At 42.2% G+C, this 25165-nt stretch overlaps 1 protein-coding gene across 4 annotated transcripts; it reads right to left on the bottom strand.

The window, feature by feature from the left end:
* Positions 1-444: 444 nt before the first annotated feature.
* POLR1D (RNA polymerase I and III subunit D) lies at positions 445-24941 on the bottom strand. 4 transcript variants are annotated; one of them, XR_014852649.1, is made up of 5 exons: positions 24806-24941; positions 16805-16879; positions 8331-8633; positions 6522-7221; positions 445-5170 (listed from the first exon to the last, which is right to left on the bottom strand). XR_014852649.1 is itself a non-coding variant. In XM_085062395.1 (4 exons), exons 1-3 carry the CDS (start codon positions 24829-24831, stop codon positions 8348-8350), a joined length of 387 nt encoding a protein of 128 aa, XP_084918521.1. In that variant the 5' UTR covers positions 24832-24941; the 3' UTR covers positions 7285-7784; positions 8331-8347. The 4 variants fall into 4 exon arrangements, 3 of the variants coding, with proteins under 3 accessions (XP_084918521.1, XP_084918531.1, XP_084918512.1); XM_085062395.1 differs by lacking the exons at positions 445-5170; positions 6522-7221 and adding an exon at positions 7285-7784; XM_085062405.1 differs by lacking the exons at positions 445-5170; positions 6522-7221 and adding an exon at positions 7285-7784 and having other exon boundaries at positions 8315-8633.
* Between the last annotated feature and the right edge of the window lie 224 nt (positions 24942-25165).

Genomic DNA, 25165 nt, shown 5'->3' on the forward strand with positions numbered 1-25165 from the left:
GTCTCCAGAAAGGAACAGTAGCAAAAATCAACAAAGGATGTTGAACTTTAAGGATAAAGGAGACTATGAAAGAGATTCACTTGTAACTTGCACCAGCATAAATTCACAGTAACTCTTCTATTCATGGATTTGCACAGATGTAAAAAAGGAAAAATCCCATAGTTCTGAAATAAGGTGTCTTAAAGGTCAGTTAGATCAGCAATGCATGAAAAGCCATTGTTGTAGAAAACTTCACTTGGAAGCCATTTCATACCTAGCCTACTTACATTACTTGCAGAAGAATTTAACTGCTTTTTTTCCCCCACAAGGCACTTCATTTATAAGTTTTACAAACCCAAGCAATTAAAAGTATTCTATCTGCATGCAGCTGTTTCTGTAATGGTCAGACCTATTAACACAGCTCTGATTTGGTGGAATCGTGGTCCCTTTTGCAAGTGAGCTATGATTCACTGGGCAGCAACTTTGCCCTTCTTACAGCATAGGAATTAGGATGGTAGAGATGTACATTTGCCTTTAGGTTAGAAATACTAAAATTCAGGGAGTGGTGACTTTTGAAATAGAGAGGTAATATGCCTTTTATATAAATTCCCAAATATACTCTCTCAAATTTACTTAAATAAAATACCTACTCAATTCCAGAACTAAAAAATAGGAAAAACTCACTGAACTAACATAATACATGGTGTAATCTGGTTCCAGGGAGAGCACTGATGTGTCTGAGTTTGTTTTCAAGGTGTGCACCTCTTCTTCACTACAGTTAGGTCACATTAAGGTTATTATGTAACAGCTAAAATACACCTCTGAACAGGGAAAATCAGTAGACTGCCACTGCATCTCAGATATTTTGAATTTAGCAGAGCTTAGAAGATAATTCCACGTTTTTATCCTTTGCAGACAGAAGGTTGTCATAGGACTTTACTAAACCTCAGTACAATTCTTCACTGTGTTACTGCCTCACCAGGTACTTTAACATGATATAAGCACAAAGAAAGCCAAGTAAAACCCTCAGCCAACTCCTCCTCAGTAAGGTACATAGTGCACAGCTCCATTGCTGCTGCTGATGAAGAAAGATGCTCAGACCAGATGCCTTATGGCACAGGAGAGAGGAAACGAGCCTGTGTTAGCCATGGCATGGCTGTAGCTTGCTCTGGGCCTGGAAGGGTTAAATGCTTTGTGGTGAGGTAGGACAAACTTCACTTAAACTCAATTCTGTGGCCAGCCCGATTGTTTTGACACCTGCACTATGTCAGGGATGGCATGGTCTCCTTTGTGGTGCATAATGACACATCTTCATTATTGTTCTAATACTCTGAAAAAAAAAAAAATCCCTAATCTTTCTGTGGTGCCAGTGACTGTAACAATGCCGGGACGTTTTATTTTCCTCCTTGCTCTCTCTTTCCCTTAACCCGCTATTGTTGCCATAGCCACGATGGTGCAGTACTGCTGGTTCAGGGAAGTTTCTGTACTGTACCGCCCTGAGTTTATTGTTTAAATCTGTATTATTCAACTGTTCTGAAGATTTACATTTTTAATGGCTCATTTATGTAATCCCATAAATAAAGTAGCAGAAAAGCATCCCACACAAATGAGTGAATTGGGGTTTGAAAAAAGCTGCTGAAGCAGGTCACTCAGGGTCTCAGCTGCGGGGCCTTGATTGGTATCAGCGATATAACCACTGTGGCAATGGACTTAAGACCACCCAGTCAGCCCCAAAATGGTGCATTACCAGGGAATAGTGGAATGGTGCTATAGTTCAATCTCCCCTATTTAACAGGGAGCAGAGTTCTGCTGCAAAAACCATTTCAGCCTCAGACTCATTTACCTTATTGCTTTGACAGCTGCACCTCTCCCGCCTTAAAGTTTAGATGATTAGCTTTTCCCTCCTTGCAGCTGATGGTGATAGAGTTTTTTTTCTTAACCAGTATATTCCGGAAGGCTGATAAACTCCCTCGGAAGAGCCTGTGAATTCAAGCACCTGTCTGAAGAATTTGTATTACAAACTGAGCACTGAGATAGAGATAGAGATACATTCTAACAATTCTAAACTTCTCCTCAGTGCTTCCCTTGCTGGCTCCCTCCCCACACACAGATCCTCCTTGAGCTGTAAATGCTTTGAGCAGGGCAAGTCTATTCTACTAGTCATTTATTCTATTAGTCTATTAGTTGAAAGATGGGGAAGATATTTTGTTTCTAATCAGTTCCCACCCTTCAAAGTTGATTGTTGGTTGTTAACTCATAGAGCAGCCTCATAGCTGCCGTGCATTCAGGGTACTCTGCCTTGGGGCATCCACTGCAGCTCCCGAAGCATCCTGCTCTTCAGGACAGGTACCAGCGGCCGGCTGCATGGCTGAGACCTCACACCTTCACACTACTCAGCTGAGTCAGCAGGTGAAACCCACCTCACAGCTTTGGCTCTGCCAGTGAGCTCCACCACAGAGGGTGCCAGGCACAGCACAGGGAGCTTGCCTGGGGCTGCCCTGTTTAAGGTACTGCAGCCAGGCAGAGTGAGGTGACATTCCTGGGGCTCAAGGATGACACTGACGTATCAGGAGAGCTGGTCCTCAGCATGTGCCCTCATCACCTGGACAGCCTGGGCTTCAGGGGAGCTCAGGTCACAGCAAGACAGGGTAGCTGGGGCAGGGGGTCAAGCTGCTGCTGCCTGACAAATGGACATAGGACTGGCACTTGTCATCACCTCAAGAGCTCTTCTGGGGATCCCACTTGGCACAGCACATTTGGAGAACAGTCTGCTCTCCTATCCCCTCCAGGTGGACACCCGTGCAGCTGCAGCAGGGAAGCCTGGCAGAGGCACAAGCTGAGATCCTGCCGTGGTGAGCACCTACCCTGAAGGCCTGCCAATGCCCACCTCCCAAACGGTACTGACAGGTAACAATGGGCACCATCCTTCCCCTGGCAGAGGACAGCCGGGCCAGGTCCTCACTGTACTGCTCCCACACATTCCCTCCTCCAGGAGAGCTGTGGGAGCGCACGGCCGTGAAAGAAAGCCATCCATCCTCCCTGGCTCTTCCCAAAATTGTCAGGACAAGTGCCAGCCAAGACACTGGCTGGAGGACAGATATGCATCGCACAGTCAGAGCTGGAGTGATGCAACCTTGCGTGCAGCACCCCATCTAAAACACCTGGTGTGCTGTTACTGAGATGCATCAACGCTTCCCTCCCCACACACAAGTATTTCAGATGCAAAGAACAAGGTTTTTCCCTAATTCCATAGCAAAGCAGCTCTTCGGAGAGGTGTATGCCTGCGGGAAGCTCTGCTGGCAGATAAACCGCAGCGATCCACAGGCAAGGGGCAGCTGGACAATAGCCCTTCCTCAGTTTACCTGCTGGATCTTGTTCTGCCTGGCTGCATGGAGCAGAGTCAAAGGAAGCTGCTCAGAGGCAGGGAGCAGGCAGCGAAACAAAGGCAGGGAGAATACCAGCCAGCCCAAAGGAACAGTGGGGAAGCTGGTAATTGGGCCGTGTGTTTGGCTTTCGCCAGGCTAGCAGGTTTGTTTTTCCCAGGCTGGAGCCTAGATTGAAAGAGACACGAAATTATTAAAGAACTGAACCTAGAAAGGAGAAAAAAAAGGAAAAAATGTTAGCAACGACGGCTGGAAGTGAATCTCAAGTAATGGGAGTGCAGTGGGGGCTCTCTGTTCCTTCCCAAGAGCAGAGATGCCTGGGAAATTATTTTCAATGGGCAAAGAAAACTGAAGTTCAGATAAAATTCATTCCAGTGGACTTTTATTGCTAGTTTGACTAATTTCTTAGATAGCAGGAAGCTTACTGGGCAGGAAGCAATAGGTCCTGCTACAGAAAGGTAGAGCTGTGCCTTCCTGGTCCCTTTCTTGTTGCAAGAAGTTTCCTGCAGGGATCCCGTCAAAATGTGACCTGTTGATGATCCCACAGCCACCCTCAGGGATTCCCCCACAGTGGGGCTGATCCTCAGTCCTTTAGCCAGGCAGACATTGCAAGGAGCTGCACATCTACCAGCAGGTCTGTAGCACTTCTGGCAGGCAGGATGCATGCAAGAGCTCAGGGCAGCAGAACTTCCCTGATTCACAACAGACGAGGGTTTACTAATTGTACAGTACCAGCCACTTCCCCAGCAGCCCATGCTTTCTCAAAGAGATTTAATTAACCAGACTAACTCAGATTCTTGACATGAAAGAGATCTTTCCAGTAGCCAGGCCACACAGAGCATCTTGCTGGAGTCCTCAGGGAGGAAGGTCAGAGCATGGGAAACTTCACCTGCCTCTCCCTGGGGCATTCCTCAATTTAGTAAATGGACACTAGGAGAGAAAGAACAGGGTAACACAAACTTTTCTAGACAAAACATATTCTGTTCTCCAGGGACTTGGCAAGTGCCTTCTCTGCATGGAGGGTTCAGAGAGGTACTGATCACGCAGCACTGCCTGGAGGAGCAGATTCTGCTAACACAGTAGGTAAACTGTATTTGAATACAATACACAGAATTAAGACAAGGTAATAGCTCATGTAGGGCCTTCATGTGTTATACTCCTTTCTTAATATTCTTATTACTGAACTAAACAGTTTATTATCAGCAACTCTCAGTTGTTGCTGGTCCTAATGGATTATCTGCTTGCTGGCATTTTTCTTCCTCTGAGAAATTTTAAATTACTAGCGTTTGGCAAACCTTCATCCATTGTGTGGTGCTTTAAAAGACACAGGCAATTCCTTTCCAGGAAAACCTGGAGAATTCAGAAGATAGAGTCTCAAGCAGAGCAGAATGCCCACTCATGTTTCCCAAAACAAGACTTTGGTTGCATTTACACAATTGATACTGAATGTCATATTGCTGCTGTAGCACTTTCTGCAGGTAAAATTTTTAAGGTTTTCTTTTATTTGGCGCTATGTGCTCTTTAATATTTACTCTTGATTATTTCCTGTTGACAATCACTAAAACAAAGTGTATATTAATGCAGACAGGAGTTTCATTCATGGGTGGTGAGCTAAAACAGGATTATTTACAAGTGCAAAGATCACTCACATGAATAAAGATTTGGTGGATCACTGACTCCACTAGTAAAATGACTAAAATCCTTCTCCAAACACAATCCAGATATGTTTTCTTGCTACTTATCCAAGCAAGTCTGCTTTTGTGTTGTTCCAGCTTAATTAACTGAAAGCACATAATTATTGGTGAGAGCTGCAATGGGACAGGAGAAGAAACACGCTTCTTGGTGATCAACTTACAGCCACAACAAAAAAAACCCCAAACCAGTTCTGTGCAGGAAAAGCAACCCCCTCCTGCTACATTATTCCATTGATCTACAAACATTTACATCTCCTTTGTTAACTAGTTTTCTGTAGAAATTTCACGATCACTAAGGAACACTCTTTCAACGGCACCTCGAGAAACTTCTGGTTCAGACTGATCCAGTCTAAGAAAGAGGGTCTGTTTTTGCCTTTAAGTCATGTTATACATGAAATCTGTTGGGCTTTTCTTGGACGTTCATGATTCATTGTAAATAATTCAAATTGGATTTACAAAAGAGAAGGGGCTGTACAATGAATGTAAGAACTGCATGTTACTATCTCTCTGACAGTCAAAACTAACAAAAGCGTCTCATGAAGGTTACATAAAATGTTTTCTCCTCTTTCGCATTGTTTTGTGATCTACATTCAGTACCAGATTGATGAAAATGAACATTTGGAGGATTTCTACCTAACATAATAATAAAGTCTAATGAGCAAGTTGTTCTGGCTATGGCAAGAGAAGATTCTCACCTGAATAAGCTTTATCCACATAATTTGCACTGAAGCTGAACACAGACAACATTGGTAGCTCACAGATTAACAAGGAACATCTGTGAAGTACCACTTCAGCAACACTAAGGTAAGGTGCATTCCCTTCCCATGGGAGCACCTAGGGAAGCCGAGACCAAGAATATATTATTTATTTACATATTTATTTAAAGACTAGACACTTTTAGAAGTAAAAAGTGCACAGCAGTTAGTAACACATTTGGAAAAGTAATGTCCAAGTATTAATTTTCAGGGTAAAATCTTATCTTTAAGATGCCTTATAAACATGATGCTGGTGCTGCACAATATGAGCAATGGCAGACAAAATATAAACCTGGCTTCGTGCACCCAAGTTCTTATTAAAAAAGTAATCACTGTGCTTCCCTTCCAAGTTTACCTGTTCTGTAATTCTATAAAGAGTTGCCTTAAGAACAGTTAATGAGCAGCAGAGATTTTTTATTAAGTACACTTATGAAAGACAGCATTAAAAGATGGAATTAACCAATGCAAGATTAAGAAGTCATGTCTATTCTGTAAATCAGAAAAATGTGGAATTAAATCTGAACCTACCACCACCAATGAAAACAAGCTTTCTCCAGTTATATGTGCAGGTCATGTCAGGTCCTCTAGTTGAGCATGTCCACTATGCAAGCATTATCAGCAATCCAGACTAATTTTGAGAGCATGCTCTAATCAGTTTCCCTACCTGAAAGCCTGGCATAAATTAATAGAGAATCAACAACAGCCCTTACCCTAAAATGGTATTTGAAAGCCTGAGAGTTGAAAGCTTTCAGGACAGCATATACCAGCACAAGCTAGTCCAGCAAGAATTCACAAAAATTTGTTCTGTGGAACATCTCCAGTCCAAATCCTGACCAATGGTGAGATGAATTCTCTGCTTCAAAGTCACATCCATCCAGCACTGTCACCGCAGCAGAACCCAGCCAGTATTATAGCTGCTGGCCTTCCAGAAAGAATTATTAAGGAGTACACAATCAGCAATCAGCAAAATAAGGACTCCAAACACCATCTGTTTATTTAAACCGAAGACATTCCTGACATTCTCCAAATACGCTACTTTTTCATTGATCCCACTTAAATAGCTGTAAATTTTCTGAAAGGCTGAAAGTTCTCTTTTAGTGCTGCAGGTCTTGCAGAGAAGCAGGTGACTTGTGTGTGACTCCTCGGGGGCAATATCAAAGTGCCCCACTCACTGGATATGCTGATCCTGGCTGTCTCCAGTGGGTTCAATACCATTATAACTACCTTCCCACTACTCAGAAGAGCGATTCCCAGCTCATGCACCAAAATCCAGCTAGAGGAGACCTCCAGTTTGGTTTTCCCATCTCGCAGCTGCCAGGAGCTCTCTGAGAGGCGAGGCGCTCACACGCCTATAGGTGGCACTCTTGCTCTGACTCACACGAAGGGCCACAAAGCTCTGTCCTCCTGTCCCTCGGAGGAGAGAGGCACATCGCAGTTAAGAAACACATTAAAAACATTAATTCCACAGGGCACTTTTCAACGAACATTTTCGATTTTATTGTCAACACACTCAAAAACAAACCTATGGTGAAAACAATTATTTCTGAGAACAGTAAAATATAAAATATTTCACAGAGAAGTTTGTTATTGTAACACAAGCCGAAGTGAGACATAGAGTATATGCCAATGTATCTGTGCTCACAGTCACAAGTTTAGAACTGTACCACTACAGAATTGTCACACAGGCTTGGAAAGTGAGCATTTGACTGCTTAAGCATCATCTCTGCATTTCTAGTATTACATATTTACTTGGAAACTTCCTAGCAGTAGACAGAACATGAAAATTTTGTCTTCAGGGTTTGTTTTGAAAGCACCGTGACTACAGATTGTTCAAACTACTTCCTTACAGAGGGAAGTCTAAACAGAGACAATTATTGCAGTTGCAGCTTTTTAGGGGTAATGTTTATTGTTATCTATTATAGGTTTGTGAATATACATTAAGAAGCAAAATCAGTAGTTCCCAGCAGTTCCTCCTGGAAAACAAAACCAGCATTGCCTATTTTAAATTTGTTCTTTTTATATTAAAGAAAGCAATCTCTTATATTCTATATAAAATGCATATGCTTGGCCAGGCACTGACCAGCTTTCTGTTCTAGATTCTAACCCAAATAAGCAAAACTTCTTAATTGGCTAGCAGCAAAGAAGTTCTGCAAACTTCACGCAATAACTAGAATTCTGCTTCATTTAAATTTATTTCCAGAAGAGTGACATGACTAAATGATTTGTATTAGACAGTGACACACATATCTCACTCCATCACCAAGACCCTAAGCTTAGTTAGAAGGGAAGAGAGGAATGGAGCAAAGGGAATGTCTCTTCTAAAACAACTGAAAGTTTTATGCTGTACTTTACTTTTCTCTTAAAGGTCCCAAAGAAAAGTTTCTAAAGCTACCTTAAGTTACTTCTCACACAGGCAACTTGGTTCAAAACTCAAGTTTGAACACTAACTCTTCCTGAAAAACTGAGACACCCCTGCTTTCCTATTTTTAATGTCATTCCTTACTTGTAACAACACATACTTGTCACTCTCCTCTCCTCATCGTTTGCTTGAACGCTTTTCATGTTTATCCTTTGTGTGCTGGTTCCTGGTTTGGTGCCTTGGAGGAGAGTAGCTGACTCTCCTTCTGGACTGAAAGCTGGGTGTATATGGGTGAATTCTGCGTTTCTTTGGTTTTTCTTCTTTCCTGCTTTTGTTTGGCTCAGACTCCTTATTGTCTTCTTTTTGCTCACGTTCTTGGTCTTGTTCTTTCTGAGATGGCAACGTGTTTTTGATGGTATTAATAAGAAATCTTTTATTTGTACCAGCAAGAGGACATTTCAACCTGCAAAGACATTTAAAAGTGATCAAAAGAGAAGGTAAAAACATCCCAAAACAAGTCTGAGATTTTAATTTCAGTGACTTTAAGACAGGTTTGTGATTTTGGCTTTCCTTGCATGCCACCTAGTGTAAACTCTCAGTACAGAAAAGTAAGTTCCAGATTATCTCCATTCTCCTTTTGTTTTATTCTTTAAGGGAAGAAAATTATTTTACTTCAACACAGTGAAAATCCACATGATTTTCACAAAGTAGTGTGTGCAGGGGGAAGCAAAGGATGACAATGTATTTTAAGGTTGATGGTGCCTAACTTAGGTATTCATAAATCAAACATTTAGTAACACATTCTAAGTCAATGGTTTACAGAGATCACAATCTTCCAAAGTCACATTATCTAGTGAACTGTGATATTCAGGAAGTATGATACATGTGCATGAAGAACCCAAATAGCTGTAGCATAAACATATACATGAGACATACCAATTGAAACTTATACTAAGCAACCACCAAAGTGTTTTATTTCTTTTTCTTAAACAGTAAAGATACTTATCCAACGATTTTCCTTTTTTTTTATACTTTCTCCTCTCACAGCTAAACACTTTTGCACATAATTTATCAGCTAGTTTCAGTAAACAAGTATCATAAATTTCATTTATCTTGTTGGTATCAGCTGTACTCTACTTATTCCCAATTTATGATCTTTTAAAGAATGGAATACAAAAAAACAAGTTTGAGTATGTTCCTACAGAAAACAGAAATCACTCCGAAGACTTTGTTTATAGTTGGAGTCACTGTGGTGTTTGTCTTCACAACAATTTTAGAGGCAAGTTACAGGGTTACTTTAAAAAAAAAATCAGATTTGTTAGAGATCACAGCTACTTACTGAATCAACCACAGAGTCACAGAATCCTAACATCACAATGTGGAGATCATTTACTCTACTTGAATATTTTGTGTATATGTAGAAACTATATCCTAACTACTCAAAAACCTTTGACACCTCTAAACAATCAGAGCTATCAGAACAACAAGCAAACTGCAAAAAAGATCATATATGATTATTCAGCATACTTCATGACTTAACTGGACATGGAATTTACCACAGTGTTTTGCTTCAGGACTGACTATTAAGTGTTCCTGATAATTGTTCTTGTCTGAAATCCTTGAAGAACTTAGGAGAGCAATTTTAGAAGTATACAGCCACGCTGTTTTATTTCCACTAGGTATTTTCTGACACGCTTCTATTGCATAGAATTTTAGCACTATTCTAAACTTTCTTCACATAAATCCACACTATTTTTCTCAAATCTTGGTTTTAAATAAGTAAGATCTTTAGTATAACTCTTTTGTAAATTAGGGGAACTATTTATCCATTAATTGTACTACTGAGTAAAAACACAAGGCTAATAAATGTTAGTAGAACAGGGTTTCTACTTCAAGCTACATCCCCTATGAATATAGTGCTGAATATGGCATGGCACAGGTTCCACTCAAGACACAAACCAGTCAATGTGTAAGTCCTCTGTATTTCTTATGTTAGCATTAAACTATTGTACATCAACATTTCTGGCCAAGGAGGGCAGCTTTCTCTAGGCTGCGCGCAGGGAAAAACTATTTCACGTTTGTTCTTCCTCTTGCTTTTTCTTAAGAGCTAATGCACTGATTTAATATATATAGAGTCTATATAATCTATATAATCTATATAATCTATATAATGCTAGAATGAGAGTCAATCTGCCCGAAATAAATTCGTCTGGCTGAAGCATTTATTTCTTTTTGACACTATGAGTGCTGCCTGAGCTATACTTAGAATAAAAACTGATGAAAAATGCAGGACTTGAGAGTCAGCTAAGAGATGCTGTTAGTTTACCATCAGTGACTAAAGAGAGCCACCAGGCTTTCATGGAGCAGCAGTAAGTCACAGCACTGAAGAAAAGCATTAGTTCTTAGTTTTATTGACCTCTGACTTTAACAAAGCAAATTCTGCCTTTGAATCTTAAAGCAAACGAGATGTATGGCATGTGCTACATTACATGTATGCTCACAAGCATATGTTTACATATAGCCACAGTATATATGGAACTGTGAAGATTAAAAGTGAACCGTATTAATGCACTGATATCTTTGAGAGCATCTCTAATGGTGAAAAAATTGTCACCCCTGAAGACCAGCCTTTGGTCTGCTGTAGGGTCTGATCCTGCAGAGCTCAGTCCACAAACAGGTTTGCCCTCAGTGTGAGTTCTGAAGGGCTGGGAGGCAATCTCAGCCTGGGCAGGGTGGAACACAGTACTGCTGTGACCAGCAAATGGAACCACAGAACTGATTTGAGAAGCTCTGCTTTTAAAACAAACCAACCAACAAAAACCAGACAAGTTAAAAGAACATTAAAATTCTGAATTGAAATGTGCCCCAAGCAGGGCTGCAGGCATGAGTGAGGCAAGCACACAAACTGCAGTGCTAGAGCTGTCCTGTGTACCAGACTCCAGCTCCATAGCTGTGTATTCACCCACTGTAGGGTTCATTTTTTGCTTTGCATGCTCCAAAAGCTAGACCAAGTGATTCTTACTAACAGAGTCTTGCCTCCCTCTACAAACAAATCTCACAGTCTCCGAAATCTCTCCACTATGCAATAACCAAGACAGTGCAATACACTGCATTTTGACAATGATATTTCATTTGGAGAAAAAAAAACTAAACCCATTGTCATTGTGAGCACAGGTCAAATTTTAACCCTACTTTTGACGCTTTAAGTCAATTTCTGTGCAGTAACACAGAACTTCCAATTAGTGCCTGTCATCCAGTGCAGCAGTGGAGTTCAGCACAGAAATGTACTACAAAAATTCTTAACAGTAAAAACATGCTGACACCACTTAAGACACAAGAGCACAGTGCCATGTGCCACAGTCTTACCTCTGCTGAGTAAGGTCACACCAAACAGGACTGGCACAGTCAGCCTCATCATATAGAGTAAAGCCCATCTTTCAAAGTAAAAAGTTCGCTATAGATGAACTGACAAGTACATTTCTACCATTTCCAAACTGCCATGGAAAATATCATATCTCAATAGAAGAGTGACTGAAGAGGAAAGCAAAAAAAAAAAAAAGAGGCAGCTAGAGGTGGTTCTGCCAAACCAACTAATCTGTGCTGTAACCCTGTCATGGGGGACCTCACAAAAGAGGATGCCTCAGAGGACACTGAAAGCCTTTAAATATGGTCTTGGCAACCAGGCAGAGCCAGCAGGACTTTGTAGGATCATAGATCACCTGGTCTGGAAGGCACCTTGAAGATCATCGAGTTCCAACCCTGCAGACAGTGACACTTTTCACTGGATCAGGTAGCTCAGAGATCCATCCAGCCTGGCCTTAAACACTTCCAGAGGTGGGGCATCCACAACTTCTCTGGGAAATCTGTTCCAGTGACAACTTGACTTGGGATGTGCCCTGATTACAAGATTTTAACATATTAACTTTGCAATCTCTATCTGTACCCTGTTTGCTCTCCTCCTCATATTCAAAAGAAAGATGAGGGGAATCACATTGCAGTGTTTCTGCACAGTCACACAACACCCTTTCAAAGACAAGATGCACCACAGCACTTCACAGTTCTGGTACCCTCATCATCATCATTTTGTATTCTTCTGTACTTCTAACAGATTTGGTATTGAACAGAAAGCTACCTACAGGAATGAAAGCAATTTTAGGACTGCTTTACAAAAAATAAAGTTAAAAATAATTTAATGCTTCGGGAAAAAAAGAAATTTGTAATTTCATCTGCTCTTACAATGCAGAGCTGAACAAACCATCCAAAAATATCCTGTTTCCCAGTTCTTACTTTATATAAGCTTTTCAAGTAAGATGAGACACTACATTCAATTTAGCTTTAGCTCACTTCATCAGCATCTTCGAAGATCAAACCTATATATTGGGAAAAAAGACCCCTCTAACTTTTTTCACACAGTAACTTTCATGGCATTTTAACTGCCTTTCTTAGTTAAAGTGGAACAACTGCTTAAAATGGGACATAACTTCACTGCTATGAAGAAGCTTATGAATTATTTACATAGAACCAAGAGAAACACTTAAGGGAAGCTGAACTTTTGGCTTTACTTTAACTAGACAAAATGGAAACCCCCAAATATCCTATTCCATCTATGTCCAATAGCCTCTGATGAAACAAAGACATTTATCTAACCATTTGGACATTCTTTCACTATTTGTCCCCAACTTCTCATCCTGGATCCAAATGACTCTTCAAGTGTTAGCTTTCAGACAGCTGCTCTGATGTCTTTCCTCATCTCAGAAGTCCCAGCATCACAGCAGCATCACTGGGACTCTGTCACAGATTCTGCTCTCTTCTGATCAACATTTCCAGGACTAAGACACCTTCAGAAGAGGACTCTTCCCTACCCTTCTCCCGCACATTTCCTTATTTGTGATTAGCTGCACTAGCATTTGAGCCAGATACATTAGCAGCAGGATCTGCATCATGTGTTATCAGAAGGATGTGGGAGACCCCCCCAACAAGAATCACCATGGCCACAGAGTACATACATAAGGAATACTGCAGGAACTAGAAATACTGCATTGCTGAATGAAATCTACAAATAAGAATATCCAGTATTTCTTGGATTCATTTACCATGCACCTACATACTGCTTATCTGAGCAGCCCTGAGAGTATGGAGGCCAGGGAGCTGAGACTCTTAACCAACCAACATATCATACAGCCCACTGGCAATACTGAGCTACTCTATGTCCGGAGAGTCTCAGACAATTTCCCTTCCCACACAAGCTCTTGCCCAGTATCACTGCCAACCTCCTTGCTGGTTACTTGTCCCAAAGAGGGACAAGCCTTTCTTCCACTAGCCTCTAACCCACACAGGTTGCAGCACCCATGTCATCCACATTAAACTTGTAAGATAATGTAACACCAGCAAAACATTCCCAAACTGGAAGAAATATTAACAACACTGTCCTATATTGCAAGGCTCAGTCTTTGTATGAGAGACTGGGCTATAGGTTGACTGCTTTGTACATTTTTTCTGTATCTGTCAGCTAAGCTAGCTTGGATACTTGTATTTTAGGCTCCAGCAACAGCTGAGTATCCATCTCAAATGATTAGACAGCAAAAGGTTAGGCAGGGGTGCTTGGGGAACTTTTTTGAACAGTGTACTTGAGCTGTGGAGAACAAATCACTCTGGACAGTAAAAGATCGATGGCTTGAACCTGAAAGCAGTCCCAAAGCAGTGTTGAGAGACTTGCTGGCTCAGAATTTGCTGCCATCAACATCCACCAGGAGACACTACTCCTTTGTAATGGTTTACACAATATAGTCACCCCACCCAGGAATGCCACTTCTCCATACACCTTCTTTTGATCAACTTCTGTCAAATGCCACTGACTCCAGAAATGTATTTCCCAGTATTCAACAGCTGCTGGAGAGCAACATAAACTGGAATCAGTGAAGTATGAGCAGTAGTAGCCTCTGCTTCGCCTTACCCAAAGACAGATGGCAGAACAAATCTTTTCTTCATAGGCAGAGCTGCTTCAACTTTCCAGTGCCAATGCAGGACTGATGGCCTTACACTAGATGTCTCCAGGGTTTGTGCATCTCTTCTCCAGGACTCCTCTGACAAAGGGTTAAGGAATCCCAGAAGTCCTCATGAACACACCTGTAAGCATTTTGAGTTTGGCAAGGAAGGAAGGTTTTGTGTTTTACCTGTTAACACTGTGCTTTTAGACAAGTTGGTGATGACCTTGTCTTTGCTTCTATCAGTTACGATTTCCTGGATCTGGTCTACTAATATACATTTTCATGAACTAACTTGTCTGTTTATTTGCTATCCACAGAGCTCTGAGCAGCAGTTACCTTCTCAGTAGTTTACACCTTGCAAGGTTACATGTCAATCCTGGATATAATCTCTAAAGCCCTTCAAGATTTACTTTGTCCCAGGATCAGTTACACTTGATAGCATTTTGCTGGAGTGTGATACTCAACTGAGCATAGTTAAGTTTTTTTTCCAAATAGCTTACCTTCTGTATCACCCATTACATCTCCCATGTCTATATGCAACACCTAGCTGTTGGGCCAATTCAGAAGCACCAGAACAGCATAACAGGGCATAAAGGATATTAAAGAGGTGAGAGCAGTGGCAGCTTGCAGCTGATGTTCTGTCTGTTGTGCCTGCAGAACTGGACAGCAATAACTTATTGCAAGTTTGCCTATGGGGGGCTTTAGACTTTCCTTACAGCCGCACACGCCAGCCGTACACTAGCCTGTGCCAAACCCTACAGCAGCAGATTTGTCACAAATGGGATTACTACCAGTCTCTCTAAGGATAAATCCATTGAGGTAAAAATCCCTGGAGATGCATTACATACAAAGAAATCACCTGTGAGAGAATGATATCCTGAGCTGCAGAAGTACCTTGAAGAAAGTACTACAGAGCATATTCAGAAACAAAGATATTCAGCAAAGCACTTCCTAGGCACTGGGTATGGGCCACTGATGGAGATAGGGGACTGCAGAGATGGATCCTTTGTTTGACCCAGTACAGCTGTTCTCATGTACCTCTGCAGTCAAAAGTACTTTAACAGTCTCAGTTCAGGATACCACCATGCCAATCCCTAAGTCAACAGTCTTCCTCTGCCTTGAAGCCTTCTGGACAATCCTTTCCTCCTACAACTTTAACAGAACCCTGGCCTAACCAGACACCATTATTCTGCAACTACTCTGAACAAGAGGTCACCCTCAGCTATCCCATTCCCTGGCAGGTCTTGGGCACCAGGCTTCAGCAAACTGCATCCCAAGCTGATCATCACAGCCAGCTGAACAGGACCACTACCCTTTTATAAACAAGGAATAAGAAGGAGCCACACTCAGGAGCACATGCCCATACACTCTACTGGCAGGTATTCCAGACTGCACAAGTGGCAGCAAAACTGTACTGGGTCACCTGATTATCTCCCTGCAGAAATTTTTAGTTTCCATATCTGGAATCAACTTGCAAATTCACAGTAACTGGATGCATATAACACTTCATGGTGCTAATTATGTGCACTGGGTTACCTGGCCACATGGCCAGGCTGACAGGGTCAAAACATGGTGGATCAGTACAGCTATAGCCTCTCTGGGGGATAAAACCAATTAAGTTGTTTTAACAGAAAGGGTATGAGCAGCATCTCTAGAAAAAACACTGTAAAACATACAGAAAACCCTGAACCGGTTTGAAAGCATAAAGGAATAACTTTTTTTTTCAGCAAGACACAATTTTAATCTCTTCAGAGATACTAAAACAGACAAGAACTGAGCTGACAACTTCATGGACAATGCAGGCTTATCTCTTACTACTCTTGATGGAGGAAGCCAAACCTTATCTACAAGTCACTTTAGTGCAGTCAACTGGTGCACTACTTGTATGAACACCTGTAGATCCAACAGCTTCTTATCAAAGTCATATACATTATTTTATGATGATGACTCTCCTCAGCATGTTATTACTTCTCTAATTACAATTACATGCATTACATTCCATTACAATCTAGCTGTAAAATCTGGAATACTGCATTGAAGAATTAATGCCATACTTCATTTAAGTTTTAAATACTGTGATTCTTTTCCCAGTTGCCATACAAATTAGCCCCTGGATGTTGGGGTTTTTTTTAGTATTAAAAAGTAACCCTCTTCCAAAACTGGATTATACTTTTGAGTTCACTGAGTTTTTGGCTACAATTTACACATTAATTGTCTACTAAAGGATAGTTTGTTATTTTTTTAATATGAGGCTTTAGGTTTCTTTGCAGGTTATGAATTCTTTTCACTTAAAACAGAGTCTAACCCAGTAACAAGTAGACAGTATGTTACATGCACAATGAAGGCAACCAGCATTTTAAAGACTCATAAGGTTCCAACCCAAACTTTGCAATTCCATCTATTATAAGAACATATTCCAAATTTTCCAACTGCTTTGTCTTCAGCACATTCAGACAAGCAATTTTATGCAGACGATTTACCTGAACTTCTTTCTTATTTAGACTGGAATTCTTTTCTCCCAAATTAATATGTGGATGAAGACAAATTATTTAAACATGAAACACATAAAGAGGTAGAGACTTCTGTCTCACATTAAAGATAAGATTTATTTTGGCATCAGCATGCGTTTCCTCTTGGCATGACTTACCAACCCATAGCTCCCATTGTTTCAGCTCTGGTTCTCCCACGTTTTGCCTCTTTAAGTAACTCTTCCACAGCCTTCCTAAGTAAGAGAAAAAGAAAAAGGTTACCACTTGTGGAACACAAGAACTTGTCACTTTATGCACCTAGGCAAATAAAGCAGATAGCTTTATTTACTGTAGTGAACTAAGCAATGAAAGAAGCTACCAAAATCATCGTGACTTTAAGATAATTCAGATTCCAATGCACCAAGATTAAGAGAAACATTCTGAAATATTAAAACCAACTAAAGCTATTGCAAATACAAGAACTGTAATACTGAATGAAGAACACAGCTTGGGGCACTTCAAACCCTTTTCAAGCATACTTCTGACTGTGAGGACAAGTTGCATACCCCATCATACCACAGGCACTCACAGAAACTGAGTATTTCCCAGGTAAGCTATCTGTTGGACATACCTGCTCCAAGACGCCAAGTACAGTGCCAGCAACCACACCAGCTACTGCTGCCTTCCCAGGTAAGAGAAGTGGTGTGTGTGGGATGGCTACATGAAAGAACACCAAAAAAAGAGTGCAAAACACAGGCTGTATCACTGGAACATGAGAGATGTTGCATACACAGGTCATCGTGGAAGTACAGTAAATTTTTGTTTTTCTCCAGACCCAGAATTTGCTAACTGAGCATCCTGAGCTAGGTTATAATGATGACAGCAGGAACATATGGCTTTTATAGAAGCTTGCCCTGAGCCTTCAAACAGCAATGTCAAACAAAGGTGAGGAAAGAGGGGAAGAAAGTGTCTGACTTTTAATTACCAGTTACCAAACTTAGTGATTCTCTTTTTGAGGAACCTGACTAAAAGATTAAAAGCCTGTCATTATTATTGTACTATAAAACCTGTCACAATTCATAATTGAAATAATAAACCAAAGAATCAGAGCTACAAAGCACTAATAAAACACACACAGAGGTATTTTAAATACCTATGACTCAGATTTAGGGAAAACATAATAATAAATTAATATGGTGACACCAATTCTATTAACTTAGGTAGGAATTACACACCTTTAAGTATTTGAGACTTTTTGTTATATCAGTCAGCTCAAATTGACTTGGCATCCATCTTAGCAGCCTTCTAGGTCCACACCTTCATTACCAAACATTGTTTCCTAATATTGTCCTTTCAACATCACCCTTATTCACTGCACCTTTACAAAGCCCTTTCAGCTTGCATAGACAAATGAAACCCAATGCTCAGATCCTCTTTGAAATAATGTGTTTCCACTCACTGAACTTATATCCTCTATGCAAGAAAGCCCAAAGCTACGCAAACAAGTTTTTAAAAATTGCTTTTAGAGGCCTCGTGGGACTCCACATTCCTCGCTCTCTTCATTTTTACAGCTTGGTTACAATACAAACAGTTCTGTGGCTGCCAGCTTCAATTCTAAGGGCAGCAGCATGAGCAAAGGGAATGCAGCATGCAACTTTCACATGAGAACCATCCAAATGCTGGGGGACTGATAGGAGGGAAAATTAGGGACAGGGGCACATTTAAGAACCCTGTCATTTTTCTGACATCTTTTATAGCAAGCACCACTTAAAACTTGCTGTGGCAATTATTTTTGGGCAATCAAGCTGCAGAATTACAGTAACATGAAGGTACAAGCAGTGATATTTTTATCTTCAAGAGTATGGTACAAGACCTATTTACATTTCTGAGGGATTAGACTTTTTCGGGTCTCTGTATTCCAAGGTTACACACAAAGCTCCCACTGCATATACCCTAATAACCAGTATCACAAATGTATGTGTCAAAGAACAGGATAATGTTAAAGGCTCCTAGTCAGGCAAAATGAGAAGTATTTTCTATTCTTCACTCAGGGAAAGAGCTTCATAATTTTTTTCCAAAAGGTCGAATGGATAGACCGAAAAAAATAATAATTGGTAATAAAGAGATATGTTCAGTAGTAACAGGGAGTGAAAACACCATGTCATTACAGAGACCACCCAATGTTTGTGATTACAGATGACAGTCAGAAGATGTATCATGCTGGATCTGACCGCTGAGAGGCCAGGCAGTCACAGCTCCATGCCCAGATCCAACCAGTAGAAAAGTGGAAAATCTGCTCCTAGAAGGCAGATGCACATACCACACACTTACACTGCTGGCCACGTCAATCACAGACAGACAGACACACAGCATGCTCACACCAACAGCTTCATCCTGCTCTTCCCTCTGGGTGTGGGAGCCCCCAGGTCTTCAGCCCAACTGCACTGCTGGTACAGACCACCACAGGGCTGACTGGGACACCCTGGTCCCCCAGTATTGACCCCCAGTGCAGTCTTGCCTGTAGAGACACACAGGCGCACATACACATCTCACCCCCGACCCTACAGTCTCTCCAGCAGCTGGCTGGGTCTCCCAGTGGTCCCAACAGCCAGCTCCTCCTGGCTCTTGGAGATACAAGCTCATGCTCCAGCTCTCTCCTTATTCACACACCTACCAGCTATTCCAGCATGATCTTCACCAGCAGACACATGGTCCCTCATACACCCATGTTTGCCCCAGTACTACAACACAGATAAATAGATCTCCAATCCCACTTCAGTGGCTAACATTTGGTTTTACTCACTCCATGAAATGTCCCCAGTTGCCAGCACCCATGCCTCCAGCTCAGAGTCCAAGCCCAGCTACTGGCATCCAGAACCTCTCTTGTTCCAGTTGCTGGCACCATGGACATGTGGTCCCTCCGACCCACAGCTTGACTGTAGTCGCTAGCACTGAGATGTAAACCCTCTCTCCTCACAGAGTCCCTCACCCAAGAGAGTTAGAAAGGAATTTAACAGGAACACAGGACAGACTGTGACAATTAGGTGCAGGGCTTGGCCAGACAAGAGTACCAACCAGCAGCCTATACCACATGGCCAGACCATTTTATCCCCTTGTTCCTGTATTTTCCCAGTCTTGCTTCTCCCCAAAGCATTTGAACTTCCCATCTTCCCTGTCTTTGGTTCCCCCCCCTAAACACCCCATAGTAAGCCATGAGTGAATCAACACATGCAGGTAAACAGGGTGACCACCATGCCACAGCTGGAATGCAAAGTGTGCATTTCTTTCCCTACCTCGCTAAGAAGGCCAGGCAGCAGGGACCCACAGGGACACAGGCTCCGTTAGGCTCAGCTCATCCTAGTGGCCAGGGGAGCCCACTGCCTGCCCCAATATATCAAAGGGCCCTGCACAAGCAGAGTTCATCACCTTGCTGTACTTTGTAACACCTCTGGGCTTTTGAGCTCTCTCTCCCAGCAGGAGGCTCAAGCCTGTCTGTGAAAATGCCTCTTAAGTCTCTGATAACATTTATGTTATCTCTACGACTCTGTCAAACCAGAGTATCACCAGCAGTAGGTTATATATGTGAAGTTTTCCCACACTGATATTCTTAGCATTCCCACCTGCAACACCATGTGCGCAAAACTACTCCCCCCTTGCCAAATCTTCCATTTTTGATCCTTTCCTCTCAACATGTCATATGTGATCACATTTTCTTCTGCATCCCATAATCCCTCCCACAACCCTATGCAGCAACACCCTTGAGTCCCAAAGAGGCTCCAGCACTGACTAGTCTTGATGGGTATTATTTCTGACCTTATTGTGAGTTCACGCACCAATGTGTCCCCATGCTCCTCTGGGCTCATGGAGGTGGAGCTCTGATGGGCTGGTAATTCTTGGCATGGGCCTGGGAGAAGCCAGGACTGGGTGCTGTTTGGGCTCCCCCCATCCATCATGGTCTCTCTGTAGTCCTCACTGGCAGTTTTTGGCACATAACCTTACAAACTCTGCCATCTCCACCCACACCATCATCTCATTAAAGATCATGATGAGAACTCTAATGAAAATGTATCTACTGGAATTGCTTCACAGCACACAGCCAGATACAGAAGTGCACAGACCTGGAGTAGGAGGGCAGTGTTCATATTCAACATCTCCCAGTCAGAGAAAAGACATCTTTAACAAACACATCTTCATGAGAGCATTAATAATTGTTTTCAGTCTATTCCACTACTATTCAAGCTCAAAGACCAAGCTTCTCCTCTACTGCAAACGTCAAAAATCACACTTAAGCCTACCTCCTGAAGCACTCTAGGTCCTGACACCAACTTGCAAGCTCATGAAAAACAGTTAGCAATTTTTAAAATCAATTTTCTCAAAGCAGTTTTATGCTAACTATACAACTTATTTTTAACTGTGCATGGGACTAGAAATAGAAGTGACTGTTGGTATTCCAATTACAGCTGAATAATTAATATCAAGACCTTGAGTCAAACAAGTGACTGAAGACACAGTGTTATTTAAAATTAACTCTTGTAAGCTGATCCTATCTGCTCACCCTTAGTCAAAAAACTGATGAAAATGAAAGTCAAGAATAAAACCTAGGTCACAACTATCAGAGCAAGAATGAAAAGAGGCACAAATATGCCACAAGCTTCCTAACATTTATTCAAAGGCAGAAACATTCCACACTGGGGATGTGAATGCTCTCATTCTTTGTTGATCAGGTTTTGTACTGAAGTATTCTACTTGTCAATCCTGTGTGTGCTATTTGCAGCACATTTCTGTGCTGATATTCTCACCAGCCTCAGTAGTGAACTAGTGAACCACTCAATTTCAAATACTGATCTTAGCTTGCAGACCACTTTTTTTTTTTTTTTTTTCTTTTTTTGCCAGGGGTATGGAATACTGAATCCTGACACTTGATTTTAACTGTTAAAATCAATACTAAGAACCATCAGTTTTCTCCAAGGCACAAAGCTTGCTTGTTAGAAAGGGTAGTTGAAATGCCTGTGCAGCAGAAATATTAGATTATTGATTCTCAACTCAACTTCAGGCCTCTTGTTACAGAATTACAGCACTCTTTATGATTCAGAGCAGCATCTCCTTAGGAAACACTTAATCCCAAGTAAATGATGCTCTAAACAAGCTTGGCAGGCACTTCTAATAAAGTATGATTTCCAAGGTTGTGAAATATTTGTAGCTATTGAAAGACAGAATGGATTATGGAAGGATTTGGACATACAGTGTAACAAAGTCACTTCCTCTGTATTTCAAGAGAAATGATGCATCTTCTCTGCTTCAAACACACAGAACCACCATGACAACAATTTAGGAAGAAGAGAGGGAAGAAATTTTTTTTGTTTTTTATAAGATAGAAATGAAGACGGTGACCTCCGTAACATCCCAGTGGATATTTAGTTGAAATAAACTAGGAAAAGTGCATAGAGGTGCAAAGGAAATAAACTGAACAGCTCCTACTAGCTGATTCACAACTTTTCCCACCTCCTTCTTGGGTCATAACTTCACAATACCATTAATTATATGTTAACAGAACTTAGAATTTTCGTAAGAATCACATGGAACCTCAAGACTCTGGGTCTTCACTGATGTACCAGCAAATTCACAGGAGAAAACCTCAGTTCATACTTCCAACAAAGGTTATTGGGTGAGATGAAGCAGAGGATGTAATTCAGTAGAAAGTAGCAAATATTACTATTTTACACACCTGTGGTACTTACAGCCTTTAGAGTTTTAAAATCCACAGTGTGCAATAGCCACACAGGAACTTAGAAGTTGTTAGTACTCAGCTTTCTAGGAAAACTTCACTTCGTATTAAAGTGTGGAAAACATCAAAAGCAAGATCAAGTGAAAGTCAGACACAGTAAAATTGAAAAATAATATCAGGAAACGTGGCAGTAAGGATGAAATAAAAGAAGCAAGATGAAGAGACTTCTCCTTAGATAATAACAAAATACTAGGGCGACTGACTTGACAGATCACTTTTTGGAATACTGGGACACAAAATTAACTTCTGGCCTAAAAAAACATGCACAAAAATAGTTACACTTCCTTTTCCTCCATGGTAAATTAAACTAAAAACACATGCACAAAAACCTTCAGTTTTTATTTAAGACCTGTACATTGCAAGACAAGCCTGAATTCAGAGACAGATTACTCAAAATGTTCCACATAAATGGATTTTTAAACACTAAAAATACACCTAAAATAGTTAACACTGTGGCTACAGAACAGAAATGCCATTAATTGTAGGCTAAAGCCATATTAAAAACCCCTTAAAAAGTATAAGCCTAACATACAATTGCCACACTATTCACAGGATAATATGATCAACAGGTTATTGAATACGAATCTGAGGAATAAGGTCTGTAACCCAAAGGACAAAGAAAGGTCTGTATCAGACTGGAATGGGTCTGTATTGAAGACTGTACAGGGAAGCATATTTACAGTGAGTAATTCCCAAGTACGACATTTAAATGCACACAGCACTGAAGCTGAATTCAGGGTGATTCTGCCAAAGTGAGATGTTATGAAAACTTAAAGTATGAAAAAGTAACTAATGATAAATGGACCCAGGACAGAAAGAGTTAATTGTAAGAAAGAGTTAATTGTCAAGTGCACTACATTGTAGTTATAATGTGTTTGGAGCCAGCTAAACACACTCTGAGGTGAACAGTGACATGGATTGGTGACACCAGACAGCTAAACCCAACTGTGTACCACTCACTAAGTGACACTGAGCTTCATCCTCAGTATCTACTACAGTGCCACAGAACAGGAATAGCAAATCCCAGCTTGGACTGAACCTATGGAGAAGGGTAAAATTTTGAATGTCGTTCTTGGGAAGAAGAACACCATTCAGGAGAAGATTGTGGAGCGGTCAGCTATAGCTGGTGAGTGAGCAGCTATGCCCTGGACTGTCCAGAGAACCCCAGGTCCCCAGCACAGCAACAGAAACCAGACATCAGCATGGAAGAACAGAGTTTAAATTTGCCATGAACGAAAAAGGTTTAAGTTTGGAATAGCACTAGCAAAAATAATACTCATGCATACACAGAAAGAAGCTTTAATTATTAAACTGATGATCTGAGAGCAGGAGTAGCTTAGAAAGAATTAAAAGCCTCTTAGAAAGCATTATGCTCTCTAGCTTTTCCACCGTCCCAGTGCTATGGCTTTCGGTGCATTTCAAATACGTGCCAGATATAAGCAGAAAAAAGTTACTTTCTACAAGCATTCTCAGACACGATTTCTTAAAAGTTAAAGGAGAGAATCATGAGCAGAACAGTTCAGAAAGCTTCTGGTCATCACTTCACTGTAACAGTTGTTCTAAACAGCTGTAAGGAAAGTGAACGACCCAGAAACAAGCTTGCAAACAAGAAAAATTTCCAAACACACAAACAGGACTATTTTGCAAAAAAAAAAAAAGTGATATAAACACCGAAAATCTATTGCTAAAATAAAGTAAGAGAGGCCTACTTTGAGTACACAAATATAGAAACCTGTGTTTTACTCCTCAGTGTTTGCTTGGGAACACTGCAACTCAAAACGGGCAGCTAGACGAATCCACTGGTCCCAACAAAATGCCAAGTAGAAAACAATTTTATTTTTTGACAAATTAACTGCCAAGCATTTTGTATTTTTCCATACAAGAACAGAGCAATTTTAACAATTGGTCAACTGGCACATCTCCAGCCCTGAAAATTGAAATTCCTAACAACATGAGGCGTTTTGGGATTTTTAAAATGTATTTTACCAAGGACACAATGGATTAAATGGTGACTGACGAGCGGTTCACCACCCCAGACTTTCCAGTCTCGTTCCCCAGCGGTACCAGCAGCACGCCAAGCTCCGTGCGCAGACACGGCGGCAGCAGCTCCGGGCCGCGCTCCCCCCGGGCGCACCCTGGCCGCACGGCCCGCAGCAGGGCTCTCTGCGGACAGCGGGCATAGCCCGGCGGGGCTCGGGGATCGCTCTGCACCACGGGCCCCTCGGGCCGGGAGGAGCCACCCCACTGGGGCCGCCAGCCCAGTCCCGCCGGCCCCGGCCCAGCGCTGCCCGGGCCTGGCGGGGCGGGAGGCGCTGCCGGGGCCTGAGCGCCGCAGCAGCCCCGCGCAGCCCGCTCGCTCTCGGGGCCGCTCCCCCCGCTGCCGCTCCCCCCTCACCTCTCTAGCTCCGGGTCCTCCTCCATGGCTCCCCCACCGTCCCCCGCCGCGGCTCCTCAGTCACAGGCCGGCGCCATCACCGCCGTCGGCCGGGCGTGGCGGGGCGGGGCGGCGGGGCGGGCGCAGGGGACGGCGAGGACCCCGGCGGGAGGAGCCGGGGCGGTGCGAGCCGGGCCCGCCACACCCCGCCGGGCACCTGCAGCCCTGTGGTCGCGACCCCCGCCAAAAGGAGAGCGGGGCGGTGGGGTCCCTATGCGGGCAGGACCCTCATGCACCTCCGACCGGGCGGGGGAAGGGGGCGCGGGGCGGTGACTGAGTGTGGGGAGGGCGGGAGCGCCCGGAGGCGGGAGCGCCGCTGGT

This window comes from Lichenostomus cassidix, chromosome 1 (assembly GCF_008360975.1).
Source record: "Lichenostomus cassidix isolate B80296 chromosome 1, HeHo_3.0, whole genome shotgun sequence".
NCBI classification, from domain to species: Eukaryota; Metazoa; Chordata; class Aves; order Passeriformes; family Meliphagidae; genus Lichenostomus; species Lichenostomus cassidix.